This window comes from Macrobrachium rosenbergii, chromosome 41, assembly GCF_040412425.1.
Source record: "Macrobrachium rosenbergii isolate ZJJX-2024 chromosome 41, ASM4041242v1, whole genome shotgun sequence".
Lineage (NCBI taxonomy): Eukaryota > Metazoa > Arthropoda > Malacostraca > Decapoda > Palaemonidae > Macrobrachium > Macrobrachium rosenbergii.
The window spans coordinates 7,865,364-7,882,272 of record NC_089781.1 but is presented as its reverse complement, the minus strand read 5'-3'; the positions used below and the strand labels follow the sequence as shown (position 1 = coordinate 7,882,272).

The 16,909-nt window shown below is 37.1% G+C and overlaps 2 protein-coding genes across 6 annotated transcripts in view; one reads left to right on the top strand and one right to left on the bottom strand.

Moving 5' to 3' along the window:
* The first annotated feature begins 2,949 nt into the window (after nucleotides 1-2,949).
* On the top strand, nucleotides 2,950-3,252 carry LOC136826772 (tigger transposable element-derived protein 1-like). Its single transcript, XM_067084195.1, has one exon. The coding sequence runs from the start codon at nucleotides 2,950-2,952 to the stop codon at nucleotides 3,250-3,252; it is 303 nt and encodes a 100-aa protein (XP_066940296.1).
* A 2,598-nt stretch (nucleotides 3,253-5,850) lies between these two features.
* The window catches only part of DPCoAC (dephosphocoenzyme A carrier), an 86,627-nt gene continuing 75,568 nt past the window's right edge, over nucleotides 5,851-16,909 (bottom strand). For all 5 annotated transcript variants that reach the window (XM_067083837.1, XM_067083838.1, XM_067083836.1 and 2 more), the window contains exons 8-9: nucleotides 16,706-16,889; nucleotides 5,851-12,707 (exon numbers count right to left, since the gene is read on the bottom strand). In XM_067083837.1, the coding sequence (XP_066939938.1) occupies nucleotides 12,572-12,707; nucleotides 16,706-16,889 (320 nt within the window). In that variant the 3' untranslated portion in view covers nucleotides 5,851-12,571. The remainder of the gene's footprint in view (nucleotides 12,708-16,705; nucleotides 16,890-16,909) is intronic.

Here is a 16,909-nt window from a genome sequence, read left to right as displayed (position 1 = left end):
ATGAGACCACAGCAAATTTATTTAGCTCTCACGGGGTTTACACAAAATGTATGTCTGTTAATGATATAGTTTGATATGTATTAAATTACAAATCTGAAAAAATCTTATGATTGGGTTAAGTGAAGATGATGGGAAGGGGCAGAATTTCTTTGATTTCTTTCGAAAGCATGACTTCTTCTTGATTATATTTTGGACATTCATAGAAGAAATGTTTAGCTTAGTATCATTCTACAGCCTGACATACAGGGATATGGGGATTGGATCATGTGGCAATTCGTATGTCCATGGGGCAAACAAGTGACCAATTCTGAGAGAAATCAATATTATTTGTGTCATTTATTTTGATATGACGAATCCCATATTCCCACATTGGGCTGGATATTTTAATTTACTACTGTCATGTTCATTATTCCGTATATTCTGCCATTTATTGGTTATTACAGTGAGTGTTAGAGATGCTATGTAATCACTAATAAGAATATCTGCACTTGATCTTCTCAGTGTGTGTTGCAGCTATGGCTACTTTCTTGGCTTCTTCATTTTCTTAATGCCTACATGAGTACTGGTCATCATGCTTCCGTTTTCATAACAGAACCAGGCACCTTACATTATGCACTGTAGGAATTACCAAAGGGTGTTTCCAGTGTCCCTTCAGCTTCTAGCTGCATTGACTTTTTGGTTTTATACTTCTTAGGAAGTAAAAGTAAGTAAACTTACTTCTTAGTACAACTTTGGGTTTTTTTGCCATTTCACCTTCAGATCCTTCTATGGTACTTTATTTCTTCTATTTTCTGGATTTCGTTCTTCCTACAGGAATATATACAGTACTGTCATCTTTTACATAGGAGTAATTTTCAATACAAGCTGGAAATTAGTTGTTGAAAACTTGGTATCCAGGTGGTTAAAGTAGGTTACTGTATATGGATTTACAGTCGACCGCCGCTATATCACAGTTCAGCGCTTGCGGCTTTAGTTAATTGCAGATTTTTCTGTGGAGCATATCTCCAAATGTATCATGGAAAATTCACTAATTCACAGATTTTTTCTTACAGCAATATTCACTAAAAATATTTTCATTTCATTTTTGTGACGGTACACTTAATGATAAAAAAATTATTCACAGTACAGCATTCACTAATTACTGTATTTTCATTTTATTTTTGTGACTGAATATGCATTTTTTATGATAAAAAAATGATTTACAGTACTGTAATAATTTTCAAGTAACATGTAAATCACACGGATACTCACCAGTGATGAATGTTGATTGAAGGTGATGATGAATTAGCTGTGCAGTCCGATGAATGACAATGAAGATATGATATAAGTGCACAGCAAAGCAGAGGAGTTACATCTCCTCTGTGGGTGCGTCTTCCCCTTCTTCAGGTGCTTCATCCACCAATTGCACTTCTTCAGGGCTTTGGGAGGCTTTGGAGGTCCTTCTTCATGGTGATGGGCAGCTGCTTTATGCTGAGGAGGAGGTTTGTATAGGGCACCAGAATCCCATCAAGACAAATGAAAGTCTGTGGATCATTGTATACAGTATTAGGATTCCATGCTGCATCCATCTCCCGCAGCTCCTTGGTCATCCTCTTAAGTCGGGACAGATGTTCCAAAGACAGGCCCTCATCCTCCTGCTCGTCCCCTGAACCTGGCGTGTCTTCTCCCTAGGTGGCAGACTTCATCAGCTCTTCCAAATCCTGGAGCGTCATGACCTTCCTCTGGCACTTAGTCTCTTTGCCAGAAACCTTAGAAGGACCAGGCTGTTTAGGAGGCATCTTAGGGCATGATTCAAAAAGATTAGCGAAGTCAGCACTGATACAGAATATGCAAACAGTAGAGGCTTATGCAGTGAACTGGGCAGCTGGGCAGAGATGCTGGGTCATTAGCGCATTGTATAAAGTGCAGGGTACTGTGCATAACAACTTTGATATTTAATGCATCGTGTATTGGGCATACTTTACATTTTGATATTTTGCTGTGTTGTAAGATGATTTTGAAAAAAATATTAAAGTGTTTTAGAATGATAGTAGAGCATATCTAAAATACGTGGGTAGATTGTAGAACAACGGGACTACCTCAGAATGAGGCATTTTCATTTTACTGTATTTTCCTGACTAAATATATTTTTTGATAAAAGAAAATTATTTACTAATTTTTAAATATTAATATTATTGTAAACAGCAAAATATCAATAAGTTTTTTCTCTTAAAAAATGTTCACCCCAAAACCACCCCCAGAAATTCCAAACACATAGCTTGCAAAAGAAAAATGCATATTGGGAAGCTGAAATACCTAGGCACAATGCTATTTGATACACTACTGGCTGGCATTTGCAAAGGCAATCTAAGAGTGCCAATCATTTTCCTAGGTGCTCATTGGCTGTACCCTTGATGCTTATTACCCCCCAACTTTCTCTTGTGGAGATGTATATGTAAGTGCTGCGGGAGCCCATCTCTGCCACTCCAAAGCATATCCTTCCACTGTTCGAGTGTTTTGCTGTGTACTGGTGTACTTTCTGCACATTTGTTCGCAGTGTTAATCTATGATCGTGCCCTAAGATGCCTCCTAAATGCCCTGCTCCTTTTAAGGCTTCAGGCAAAGAGCCTAAGCACCAGAGGAAGGTCATGACACTCCAGGAGAACGTAAGACTTCTAGATATGTTGAAAGAAGGTAAAGTTATGCCACAGTAGCCTGGCATTATGGCATGAACGAAAGTACCGTCCGGTACATCAAGAAGAAAGAGCTGGAGATAAGGAAGGCCATGAGTATGTATTAGCTTCGATGGTAGTGCCAAGGCAGTTTCCACTGTGTGTAATAAGAGCATCGTGAGGATGGAGTCGACCTTGGCATTTTGGATCACAGACTTTCATAAGAAGAACATCCCTCCTCAACACCAACACCATTTGCAAGAAGGCATGGCAACTCTACTTGCAGTTTTTTACTATTATGGAAGGTGGCGATGTACAGCAAGCAGACTTCTTAAGCTTCGACGAACTTGCTGAAGAAGAAGAAGAAGAAGAGGATGAACCAGGACCATCGTCAGCTCCTCAAGGTTTTCAGGCCAGCAAGGGGTGGTTCCACTGTTTTCAGAGGCGGTTCCAACTAAAGAATGTTTCTTTGCATGGGAAAGCAGCATCAGCAGACATGGAAGTGGCTGAAAAATATCCCAAGACCTTCAAGAAAATCATCAGGGACAAGGGCTACCATCCACAACAGGTGTTCAGTATGGATAAGACTGGCTTGTTCTAGAAGATATCTTCACGGACATGCCTCATGAAGGACTAAGACAGAGTCCCCGGGTTCAAGGCCCAGAAGGACAGGGTTACCCTCATCATGTGTGGCAATGCTGCTGGCTTCATGCTGAAAGAAGACCTCACTTACAAGGCTGCAAACCCCAGGGTCCTCAGAAATAAGAACAAGCATGTGCCGCCTGTGTTTTGGGTGCACAACCCCATGGCCTGGATTGCCAAAGTCCTTACATCTAACTGGTTCCATCAGAGCTTCATCCCTCAAGTTAAGGATTATCTCAATGACTTGTGCATGGAGTTCAAGGTATAGTTGATTATGGATAATGCTGGTGGCCACCCTCTGGATCTTTATTGTGAGGGAGTCCAGCTTGAGTTCCTCCCTGCCAATACCACATCTCTCCTCCAGCCTATGGACCAGGGTGTGATCCGTGCCTTCAAGGCACTCTACACTCTACACATGGAACTCCCTCGAGCACCTTGTGAATGAAATGGACGCTGACAGTGAATTTATGCTGAAGAAGTATTGGCGTAAATTCATGATTGCTACGTCTGACCGTCATCGACCGATAATTGAAAGACATGAAGACGGAGACCCATAATGTGTGGTGGAAGAAGTTGTGGCCGGAGGTCTGCTATTAGGCAGCAAGTATTTTCTTAAAAGCCTATTCAGGTTCAATTCCAAAGCTCATGATCTTAGACGGTGGCCACTTACATTATTTTCATTACATGAATTTCGAGGACCTTACTAATGTTCAGGGTGGAATTCTCCCCTAGTTTTCAACGTCTCTATGATATTTATTTCTCTGTTATTATTTCACCGGCTGACACGGGTCCCCGAACCAGAAAAAGGATTTTGACAAAGGAAAAATCTATTTCTGGGGGGGGCCCATGTCACCCGGTGACCCACCCCTGTTTTCATTCTCTCCCTCCCATGGTAAACATCATTCTAGTGGGGTGGGTGCTAACATGGAATGCAACTAGTGTTGCCTTGTGTACAGTCCGCGAGTAGTGCATGGGCTTGTATTGGCACCTCTCTCGTTGGGACTTTTGACATTGGGAATCTTTATAGGACGGTCCCGTGATTGTGACAATCTCACCCTTTACCATATACGACTCCATTTCTTGGAGCTCGCTCTGGGGGTAGTAACCCCAGCTTTACATTTAGCTTTCTCTGGTATCTAGCAACGGAATTACCTAGAAATAAGTGCTGAATGGATTATTTCACCGGGTGACACGGCCCCCCCCCCAGAAATAGATTTTTCCTTTGTCAAAATCCTTTTTCTCATGAAGAAATTCAACATTTGGTCATTAATAAGGCAGTTCAATTGGCGAGGATGCTTGGTGGAGAGGCCTTTGATGACATTGAGGATGAAGTCTGTACCCTTGTTGATGCCCACTCTGACCCCCCTGATGGACCAGGATCTGGAAGAGCTGATGAAGCCCGCCAGCGAGAAAGACACGCCAGGTTCAGGGGACGAGGGCCTGTCTTTGGAATGTCTGTCCCAACTTAGAGAATAATCAAGGAGGCACAGGAGTTGGCTTTGGCTTGGGATCCTTACATGGAATGCTTCTTAAAATTCACAAATGCCCTTGATGTGGCAATGGCGCCCTATAATAATGCCCTCGTCGGCATACAGAAGCAGCAACAGCAGCTGCCCAGCACCATGTTTCTTGGGCAGATGAAGGACACTCCAAAGCCTCCCAAAACCCCTGAAGAAGGGGAAGAGGTGTCCCCCCAGATGTAACTCCTCTGCTTTGCTGTTGTCATATCTGCATTGTCATTCATTGGACTGCACAGCTAATTCATCATCATTATCAATCAACATTCATCACTGGTGAATACCCATAAGATTTATGTAATCTTGAACTCATTATTTCTGTATATTTTTTCAATGCATATTTAAATACTGTATTTAGGTACAGTACTTAATGTACCAATGTTACCTGCTATCTACGTTAACAGAAAACGGTAAGACTTGAATACTGTATGAAAGAAAATGTGCGTGCCTGAATACATACTAAAGGGATAACTTGATTAGTTTTTGCCTTGGTAAGAGTACAGTAACAGTTGTAGGAGTGTTCACGTGTAGCTGTATATTTTTAAGGGTATAGTAATGTTGTAAGATGACAAATATTATTAGTAAAGTGTTATTTGGTGTTTGAACTATTAAAATAGGCAGTTACAAGCATTTTGAGAGGGGGAGTTCCAACTTATTGTAGTGGTTGTGGTCCCTATCCCCCGCATAAACCGGGGGTCGACTGAGGGATTACCCCTTTGTGTGCATCAAGTACCTCTCATACTTTCAATTCCAGCTTAGCGTCTTTTGCTCTTGTGCCTGGTCATGACATTAGTAAAACACATTCTTTTAACCTTCCATGATGTCCGAGTCCACAGCTCTGGTCCAGTTTCCATTTATGCATAAATAGAAATAGTACTCTGTTCTCCAACACTTCCCAGCATTTCCAAATTGCTTGCATGAGGTGTATACCTTGCTTAGGTATTCTTCAGAAATAAACTAGTTTTCCATCTCTGCTTAACTCTTCACAGATTACTATTAAAAAATTTACAGATGTAACTGAAGTAAGGGTATTTAAACAGTTTGTAACAAAATTTCATTTAATTTCATATATACATAATTTGAAAGTAAACTGAAATATTTACAAACCTGTATCTATTAACATAAGTTATTGCACTACATAAAAGTCTGCAGTAACTTAACAATATTTGTATTAATTTAATAAACTTAGCAGAAGAAAGGAAGCAGACAACCATCCTGTGCTTATTTAAGGGAGAGACTTTTCATATATAAGATGTTCTTAATTTTGTCAGCACTGTATTGTAATACAGTCAGCAATAATTTTAGGATAGGATTTGTAGCATTATGTATTTCCAGTCACTAATAAAGTCCTAATCCATTCTAGATAAATGCATTAACTTGATATAGAATTTCTTGTTGGCTTGTCATATCAGACTACCTACTGTCAAAATGCTCTGGACCCTGAGACCATTAAAAAAAACCCTTAGGGCCAGCCCTATTATGAGTAGAAATTTTCAGCTATGCCATTAAATATATGCTGGGGGATGCTCAGATTTCCATTTATTACCCGATGTATTATTAAAAAGTTTTATAAAGCTGAAGAAATAAAAATAAATAGAGGACACTGTTTTCTGAGGAAAGCAATCTGAAGCAAAAAGTGGGATGACCAAAGATGCATTCTACTCCACATATACTTTTTCAAGTTTACAGATCACAATATCTCAATACTAACCCTTCTATGTGCACGTGGGGAAATCCTGTAGCATGGTGTTTGTTATATGTAACACATTATGACTGGAAACAGATTCATGTTTATTACAAATAAAACTAAGTTTGCCCTATTGTACCACAAAATTCATAATTATGGTCTCAGTAATATAGCAGGTTCCCTCTATTATAATCAGACATTTACCTTTAAGTGCCAAAAATCAAGATTCCTGGACTGAGTGAAACGTAAGCTACAATCTTACATTTGAAGTAGGTGCCATAAAAATAATATTAATAGCGAGGATACGAGGCCTCCTAATTCAACTTAATATGTGCCTTCTCCCAATTCAACTTAATATGTAAGTAGTTTAACTAGCCCAGTGAGTTAACATTAACTCTCACACAGCTGGCCTAAAAAGTTTGTTCTTAATAAATGTATTAGATCTTAACTTAATAAATTAAAACTTAAAAATGTGATGACTGGGTCAGCTGAAAATGCTGAAGATTCTGACAAGATCTCTTAGGGATTTGCTCTGAAAACTTTATATTCCTTGTTATTTGAAAACTGGGCATTCGCAAAAAATAAAATATAATCTGTCAGTTTGTGTTCTGTCAACAAACTCTTTAGAGAAATCCTGTCATGTATTCCAAATCCTTAAGTTTTTAAGTGGTTGTAATTTCTTGAATAAGATATATATTAAGAGCAAACCTAGATCAGTCCTGTGAGTTATAAATTTTAGTTGAATGTAGAAACAACAGAGTACGTGCCATATTCTCCAATCCTCCTACTTACAGTACAAGGTTACAAATAAAATTAGAGCTACTTTTGTGTAACAAATGTAAACTCAACAGGTTTACATTTAACATTTAAATAATGCTTAGCTTTGTCAACAAATGTTTTTATTGCAACTTCCCTCAAGTTTTGATTTACTGTATCTTCTATCTCAAGTTTATTTCATGCATACAGATTAACTAATTGACAGTTAAATACCTTGAACTCTGACATGGTTACTGTACTGCATTTTGTCAATGCTTAACAGTGAGGAGCCATGCAAGTTTTCTACTGAATGAAAAAAGCAGCATAGATAAAATGTTCCAAGTTTTGTTACATACAAAACACTACAAAAATATTAGACGCACAAGAAGTAACCTCAAATTCTGCTACAATAGCACCAAATACATTTCTTTCCATCAAAATTAAAACTTTTTCTCCAAAGTAAATGTGTAAATAGTATCCCTGAACACAATGTAAATATTATATAGAAATGATGTATAGTTTATATAAACACATACATTTTGGAAAAAAAAGTAATTTTGACTTAAAGCAAATTCAAGAATGGAGGTTTACTCATACTGTTCCAGAATGATTATTGTGCAAAAACTTTGAAAAGATTTGGTTAAAGACAAGGAACTTTATAGCAGCCCAGATAAGTGATGTACTAACAAACTTTGAATTTTATTAAAAGCAACATTTTTCAGGAATGTTGAATGTGGGTTTATTTGCTGATAAGGATATACTTTTCATACTTTGCAGGCAAGTATTCCTCCTAAGCTCATCAAGATAAAACCTTTGTTCGAGACATAACTGGGGACATCAGAATACGCCAAACAAAATGAATTTATCCTACAGTTTCAGTACAAAGGGATGCTTTAAATGGGTAATAGAAGAAAAGCATCTTGCTGAACTGACAAAATATCCTTGCTTTCAGGATGGATATTAGTGAATTTACAAAATATTACAGTGTTAATGTTGTACAAATATTGAATATACTGTAATGGAATTGCAATAACTGCAAAGTTTTCAAACAATTTCAACTCAATACTTCTGGTAGTTTGTCACCAGCCAATAATATGTACATTCTGGTTTTATAAACACAGAACAGGTTACAGTAGTGAACAGTGGCTAATTTGTTGTTGGTACACCTGATTTTATTGCACTTTTTGCTATACAAGTTTAATCTTGCCATTTCTATTTAAAAAACTTTAAATAATGCTGTCGGTTACCAGGGCTAAATCCAAGGTTTAAAAATCGTGATATCCCACACCACATCAATAAGAGCGCAAAATTCTTATGCCACTGGATATTGTATGCTAATGTAATCAATTATTGTTTAGTTTTACTCTAAAAGAAATTTGGTCACAATTTATTACTCTAAAAGGAATTTGGTCCCAATTTATTAGATGAATATTTGCTTCATTATAATAATGGTATTATGTAAACTTTATTGTTTTACATTTTACTTTTCAAATTACAGTATTTATATCATTCTCTTTTCCAACACTCGTCAAAACCATTACTACCTCTCTTGATAACCTTTGTATGAGCATGATGTTTTTTGAAACATTTAGGGATTGTTTTCTTTGTGTAAACTGTATTTCACAGCAGTAAAGGGCTGGCTGTACTTCTGCTTGGATCAAAATCAATGGTAGCCTCAGGTTAGTGAGGCAAGAATTTGTTTTTGATTCAAAGGAAAATTGATCTGTGTTATAATTTGCAGCTATTATGAAACTGTATTCTTGTTTCAAGATATAAGCTTTCATTTCAAAATGGTTAGTTTCCTGAATTAAAAATTTATTTTATGATTATCTAGTATAAAAATTCACCTGAATTATTCTATATGTTAGACTCACATCAACCTTCCTGCAAGTTTTTTCCAGGAAAAAAACTTTTCAATGTTATTTGATTGACAGTTACCAGTTTGAAAAACTTCCTAAAAGTTAGTGTCTATCCTGATTATTTAGTACATATTTTAGGATTTGTTATTATAGTGAACCATAAAGTATTGTGTAGCTTGGCTAACATTTGGAGCAAAAATGAGTTAACTACTCATCTTTGCACACTGCACAAATTAATTTCACCTAGTCTTGATCTATGCTTGCTGAAATACAATGAGTAGGTGGGTGATGCTTGCATTGGGCCTTGCATAATACACTCTGCTATATTGTTTTCTGCCACATACTTTTCATTGTTCTCTGGTAAATCAGACTAATTATTAAATTTTTTGAAATTTATAAAAATACTGTGTTATTTTTTAGATTTGCAGTGGATGTGAACTGTTATCATATTTAAAAAGAATCAACATCACATTTGATGATGTAGGATTATAATAGCTATATACTGATATCTTATCCAACCCACAATAAGCTAACATTCTGAACTCTCATATAGATATTTTGGGTATGGCTAAATTTTTGTACAAGATTTATTTTCCCTGCTTGGGTAAGATTTTATAAATAACCTGAAGTAAAGCCAGAAAGTTATTTGAAAAAACAAAACATAGGTGCTTCTATAAGGATTATTCACCAGCAATTCTTCACAGCCAATCATGTTTCACACAGCAAAACCCCCACATCTGGGGCAGGGCATCTTGAGTAAGACTGGCAGGACATCTTGAGTAAGACTAAGGATGGACCAACGCATAATACTAGAAACCCTATGGTCCAAATCTCCCTCAAAATAACTTCGAGAAAAAGGCAAGAGTAAAGAAACCATTCAAAGTTAAACAGCTTAAAGAATTTGTCTTTTTGAGATTGTCATTTCAATACCTGACATCTTAATTTTTCTGATGACTATTCAAATCACACTTTTGTGATTGTACCATTCCATGGTATTGATGCATTTCCCAGTTTTCATACATTCATAGAACATTCAACATACATGATGTAGATTACAAAATGTTCTGCAACCATACATGATGTAAAGAAACTAAATCTCAATATAGCTGTATTATAACAAACATTTAACTTTTCAAGCCACGAGGTTTGATTCAATAATATTTATCTCGGAATTCCTTCGCAGAAGTAAAACATGAGTGTGCTTTGCATGGCACTGTGTAAATGGTACTCAAGGTACTTTACAGCATCCCTATGGTCTCAGCTGCACTGCTTCCTTCCTTTTACTTTTTATCTGTTCCCTCTGATCTCTTCCCACCTACTTGAACAACTTTTTAAACTTGCTCCAGTTCTAATTATTATTTAATAACAAATCCCATGAGTGTTCCCTGCGAGTCTCAAATGACATTACTGTACTTTTATTTTATTATGTTTGAGGCAACTGTTGCTATGTGATGCATATTGAATGTTTATAATTCTTTAAAAAATAATTCTTAATTGGCTTTCTATCAGAAAATGAACCCAGTGTGTTCTAGGAATTTTGAATATTTTTTCCACAGAAAAAAATATACTTTTCATCAACAGATAAATACTAAATATCTGTACTGTAGTTACACCGAGAATCAAACTGTTACAGTATAAGGCAAATATGATGAAATGGTTCATGATAGTAAATTACTAAGCATTTCGTATTACTCATTAACACTTGGATGTTAAATCTGTTCTTAAGAATGCTAAGTAACATCTCATACTTTCTTCTCTACATTAATATGTTTCTGTACACACTTCATTGCACGTTCACAAACATTCAAATTTCGTAATCATACAATGAACATTCTCAGCCAAATACTCGTCATACAACAAGAAAAATAAAGTTCACTACAATTCTAAGTTGTGGACACTATAACACACATGGTACAACCCATTTATGACTGCAGTTAAGATTGCTGCCATACTGAATATTCAATAAAGATGTTCTTAAATTGAATCTTATTAGCAACAGAAAGAAATGGAGTGCAGAATTTGCTACACAAAATAGGTCAAGCCCAAAATGCATTATTCATTAGTTTAAACTTAGAAAGTATGATACTTTTCATGTGAAAATTGTGATCTACTAAAGGATTCACTGATACAATTGTGCTCTGGAGACATGGGTCAAAACCATTACTGTATCATGAAAATATTTCATAAGCTTGTTAACTTTTAGAGCAATGTTTAAAAAGTATTTCAAATAGACAAATATACATATTCTCACCTTGGATGTGATATTCATAATTAGTATTTCAGTAAATTAATCCTGTATTATAATTTCATTCTTATCTCTATTCTTGCCAACTCTTACAGAATTGCTCTTTGTATTTACAACTGAATGGGATTTGTATAAATTAATTGCAATAATATTTGCATCTAGCTGTACCTAAGAGTGTCCTCCAAACCCTCTTGTGTACTCAATAATATAAATATGATACCACTTGTAATCCATTTTGAATGTCAAATATTATTTTAACTTGGTCTCTTTTAAGGTTTCTATTTGTCAGTGACTGCTATGGACAGAATCAAGCAAAGGGATATGATGTAACGGGACTGATTTAAGGTATGATTAAACTCTATAGAAGTACATTTGTGAAAATTTGTGCTTATATTCTTTCCAAAAATACTTACTGTATATCATTTTGAGGGACAAAGAGCTATCAAATATTCTGTCGCTGCTGCTAAAATAAATTTTTTTCTGACAACATAATACTTTATAATAAAGGTGGTAGTTAATATTTACCTACTAAAACATGTTACTTTACTTATTTACATATTATAAAGTAAGTGGTTATAAGAGAAATTCTGTCTCGCCCTATTTCTTCATGTCACAAACTCAGCAAGATAACAGGAAATCTGAATGAACAGAATCCTATAGACCTACTTCATTATGTTTCAGTAAGGAAGTAACAAAGTCCCTGCTGTATGTTTAGCAACTTATTTTGACCATTATCTTTTTTTATACAGGTGCATTTTCCCATTTCTGATGACTAAGATCAAGTAATTTATTGTTGTACAGTACAACATCCACTTCTATAAACAAAACTAATCCTGTCTTCTATTGGTGCACGTATACCATTTTAATGCCCCTTCACACCATATTTCAGAAAGCCTACGTATTACTCTGGTAAAAATACATTCTAAGCTATAAAACAGGCTACAAAGAGCATTTACTTGTCTAACAATATGTAGTACCTCTAATATAGCACGAATGGATACCATTAGTTTTACCATTGCTCCCATCTCATAACAATGAGCGCTTGCTAATCATGCAAAGACATAGTAAGGCCTAAAATATTTTAAAGTGAACACTTTACATATTTTTTCACATCTGTGTACTTTAAAATTTCACAAAACATCAACATCACTTACGTTACTCTACTGGACATATTTACCAATCACATTCAGAAATGGCATTCCATGGTTAGAATGCTATCTGTTACTGAAAAAATATTCTAAATGTAATTTCAATGTATCAAAGGTTGCAAAGCTGATTCCCACAGCAATAGGTCCTTTTATCCAGTTCATAGACAGACCTTTGTACAGACCATTGCGAAGACCCTCTTCCCTGAAATTAGAAATAAAGTGGCATATGCTTCAGAAAAAATGGATTTTTTTAAAATGCTGAATTTATTTGTCTACTACATGCAATATTTACTAAATTTTCTACCACACTCAGCACACCCTAATTTTTGTGGGAGTATTCTGGAAAAAGTATTAGACAACCCTCTTTTTTTTTTTTTTTCTTTAAATCCCCTTCATCTGTATGTCAAGGCGAGAAAACCTGCAAGCCCCAGCAGCCCTATTGGAAGTGACTCTTCAGACAGACAAAGTACCTCACAGCAAGAAATGATCTTGGAGTGTGTTTTGCCATGCAGAAAACAGGTGCAGCCAAAAAGGTAGAGGCATAAATATACATATGGCAGACCTGCTTTACCTCCACTGAAAAGTACTTCCACCACTTCAACCTCAACAGTCTCAGCCCCAAAAGAGTGTTTGACACCAAAAACTTCAATTGAGCAAGACCAGATCCAAAGCAAGAAGACAAGATTCAACTCTCTGAGACCTGATGGTACTGGCAGAGGAATCAGATAAGAAATGCAAGTGGATGAATTTCAGCAAGAGGAGAAAGGCTTAACGGTAAAGGCTTTGGCCTTACCTAAGCAAAATCACTCTCAACAATCTTTGGGGACATTGTGTCAAGAATGAAGGGCAGGGGTTCTATAAGGGGGTGTGAATGAACTACAGGATCCCCTCATTTGGCCTACTTACTACACCAGAAGTTAAGGAAATTCTGCAAAGTACAGGGCTTGAATGCTCAGCCCAGGAAACCCTTGACAGCCACGGAGGTGATCATCCACTGTGTTCCGGGGTATTTTTCCACTGAGAGCAGTCACTTCCCTCTGAAGTGGGAGACCTTTAAACATTTCCACACATAATCAATTTCACTCCTTAACTGGCATGAGTGGGTTTTTGGCAGGACAAGCTCTCTTCTAGCATACAAATACCCACTGAGAAGGTAGGAGGATGGTCTGTTCATTAGGAAAGGCCTCCATTGTACCTCTTAGCCAACATGATGATGAGGGAAGGCCATGAGGGGCATGGGATTTAGACTTGTCCAACCTTTGGGAGCTTGGGACCTTGAACCCCGTAGATTCCTTCCTCTTCCCAGAGAAGCTTGTATGATAACCGGGAGAGAAGCTAACTAACGCAGCCAAGAGAGGCGTCACTTTTGACAGGAAGCCCTTTCACTCTTCAGTGTCAACAGCTAACAGCTCACAATGGAGAAAGTGTATCTCCAGAGCAAGGCCTTCTCAGCAGGAGAGCTAAAGGCTTATTACCCACACCAACTAAGTAGCACCATCTAGCTGAGAATTTTCTCACCATATACAAGCAGCAGATTCATCCAGCAGCTTAAGTCTAGGATGTCCTTCCACCACAACTGAGGAGCTGGAGGTGAGGGCAGTATTCGTGAGTTGTCTGCAGCAGTAGGAGACCTGGGAGTCCATTGGGGACAAACTCTAGGAGCTGAAGGTCCAGTGACAGGTTATTGCCTATGTTTCCTAGAGACAATTCCACCCCTCTACCCACTGCTGGTAGAGAAGTCACTGTCGTGGATGAGGAGGGCTAGCTGGCGTTGAAGAGGTGAGCCAGGAGGGAGGTTCAATTAAAGACATCAGGCTTCTACATTTGACTGTAGTTTTGTTGAATCACACCCACTTCAAGATGGAGATGGTAGACTTTGTGAGCAGATTCATGAGAAAGTTCTTCATAAGGTCTTTGCCTCTGTAGCAGCCTGGGCTCATAGAATGGGAATCTGTCTTCACCACTAACTTCAACACCTGTGGCTTGTATATTTTGATGCTTACAAGTTTTTTCTTGTTAATTGTTATTTTTTGTACCTTCAGTTTACCTTATTAAAACTATTTATATTACATACATATATTATATCTATATCTAATCTAGTTCTTGTTGGCACATAGATAGAATATGAAGGACTCGTGACAGGAGGGCGCTATCTCCTGTCCTACAATGACTGCCTCAGTTTTCACTACGTCTCAACCGCACTGATGTGACAACAACTTAAGTCAGCGGCCATTTTCATTACACTCTGGTCTGTCCATGAGTTCACTTCTCCCAAGGTTGTGAACCTGAAATTGTGATCAACTATGCTTTTTTGTACAGAATGATAACTCCAGTCAAGCAAAGTATAGTATACTGTACTTCGTTTTAAGACCCAGTGAAAAGTTTTAATTCCTTGAAATTTTAACAGGTGGGCTTATATTGGTTTAAATTGGGAGCCAGTAGGCCTCTTGCAAGGCAAGAAGTTAGAAGTAGATCGCTAGGCTATGCTGTAATTGCTGTGCTGTTTTTCTTGTTTGACAAGTGATAATTAGTATTAAGGCAATATTATTACACAATTTTGTTATTGAAACGTATTATGCAATGACCTTTTTAACCTATAGATAATTTGAGGTTACCGAAAGGGTAAATTGGGTTAGCCTAATGTCTTGTTTATGAAACACAGACACAAGCGTAGTTCCCAATTGTGCTTGACTTATGAGCCTTGGTGTTTACTAAAGGCCAGCGTTTCTTTTGTAGTATCTTATAATCAAAATGACAAATTTTTAAGTAATTTGTATTTTTCCTAACATAAAAACCTGAGGTCTTTACATAGGGGATTTACTTTCAGTGCAGCTCGAGCTGGATGTTTAACTAGAAACAAGGTGGATATTGGTAGTTGGCTACCGCTGATAGGGGAGGAATCCCCGCCATCCAGTTGGTACAAACACATATATGGGGGTTCTTGCCAATGCAAAAGGAATACAATCAAGCGTATCTACTTCAAACGGGCATTACTCCGCCTGTGATGATGCCACTGGTGTTGAGAAATTGGCGTGACGTTTGTCTTTTTCCTAAAGGAATACAAAAGTACTTTTTCGTAATGGTGAGCTTTGCCAAACATTTTAAAAGCTAGAGATACTGATTTTATATATTTTTGGTAAGATTATTCCAATCATTATTTTTTTTATTTATGTACCAACTAATGTAGCCTAGAGGCTACATAACCTTTACCTAGGCTTGGGAATAGACCAGGTAATCATAGGTTATGAAATGTGTAAAAATATACAGTATGGATATCCATTTAGCTTTGTCTGAATTCAGTTAAGAAGAATTTGTGAATAAATCCTTTAAGGCAATATTATTGTAGTAATTATGAATTAATATTTTAATCCATTACTTCTATTTTTTAAATATGACCCACTGATCATGTTTTCTTACATCATACTATGGACATGTACTTGTGGCCATGTAAGCCTGGGTTAATTTGAAGTCTTTGCAAGCCTATACAGTGATATAGGTAACTAACACTAGATAGATTTTATCATTATTGGGCTACTATTACACAGACCTACACATTACCTGCACCACAGCAATTTGCTCAGTCTGCTTTTCGCCTGTGGAAATGGCTCATAATTACCTGCCATTAGCCAGCCCCAGAAGGAATAAAGGAGAATTTGGTTGTTGGCTGGACATGTGTGAAATATGCCACATGCTTTTGGCAGCAAGTTTTAATGGTGAAAGAGCCTATTTTTAAGCTGTCTCTATGAGATAGGTAGCAATAGGAGTACAGAAGAAGGAGAATACTGTACATCATTCCAACAGAACTATGGCAGTGTTTTCATCCCTCTCTGAGCAGAATCCACATCTGGGCTGATACTCTAAAAGCAGTGGATTCTAGGAGCTCCCACTTCAACTCCACCACTGGAGACGAAGAATCTTTCCTTGGGAGAAAGGGCACTCACTGTATATGTATATTCTTTTTATAGCATAGCCACTGTTCGTCGTCAAAGGAGTTACACTCTCATGGTCCCCCCAGGGTTCCATAAGACAGACCTCAGTAATTGAGTCTAATAATATATTTGAAATTAAGTCCTTTTAATAAAACTTTTCTTCATACCATACAAAAATTTCATAAAAATCCAATTAGATTTAGGCTTATTATTGTTCTTTTATCTGTACTAAAGACTATAATATTAAAATCAATATTTAATACTGACTTACCTGTAAACCTTGGTAAGAGTGCCTATTATAGTCTTGTACGAGTTGCCATTACCAGTTACATTTGCTGTCTGCATTCTTCTACGAACAATATCCAGTGGATAGGAGGAAGACTGGCCTACCAACCCTGCGACCGCTCCAAACATCATCCTCTCTAACGGGTTTGGTTTATCTCTATCTGACATAGCTGAAAAAGATGTTTTACCA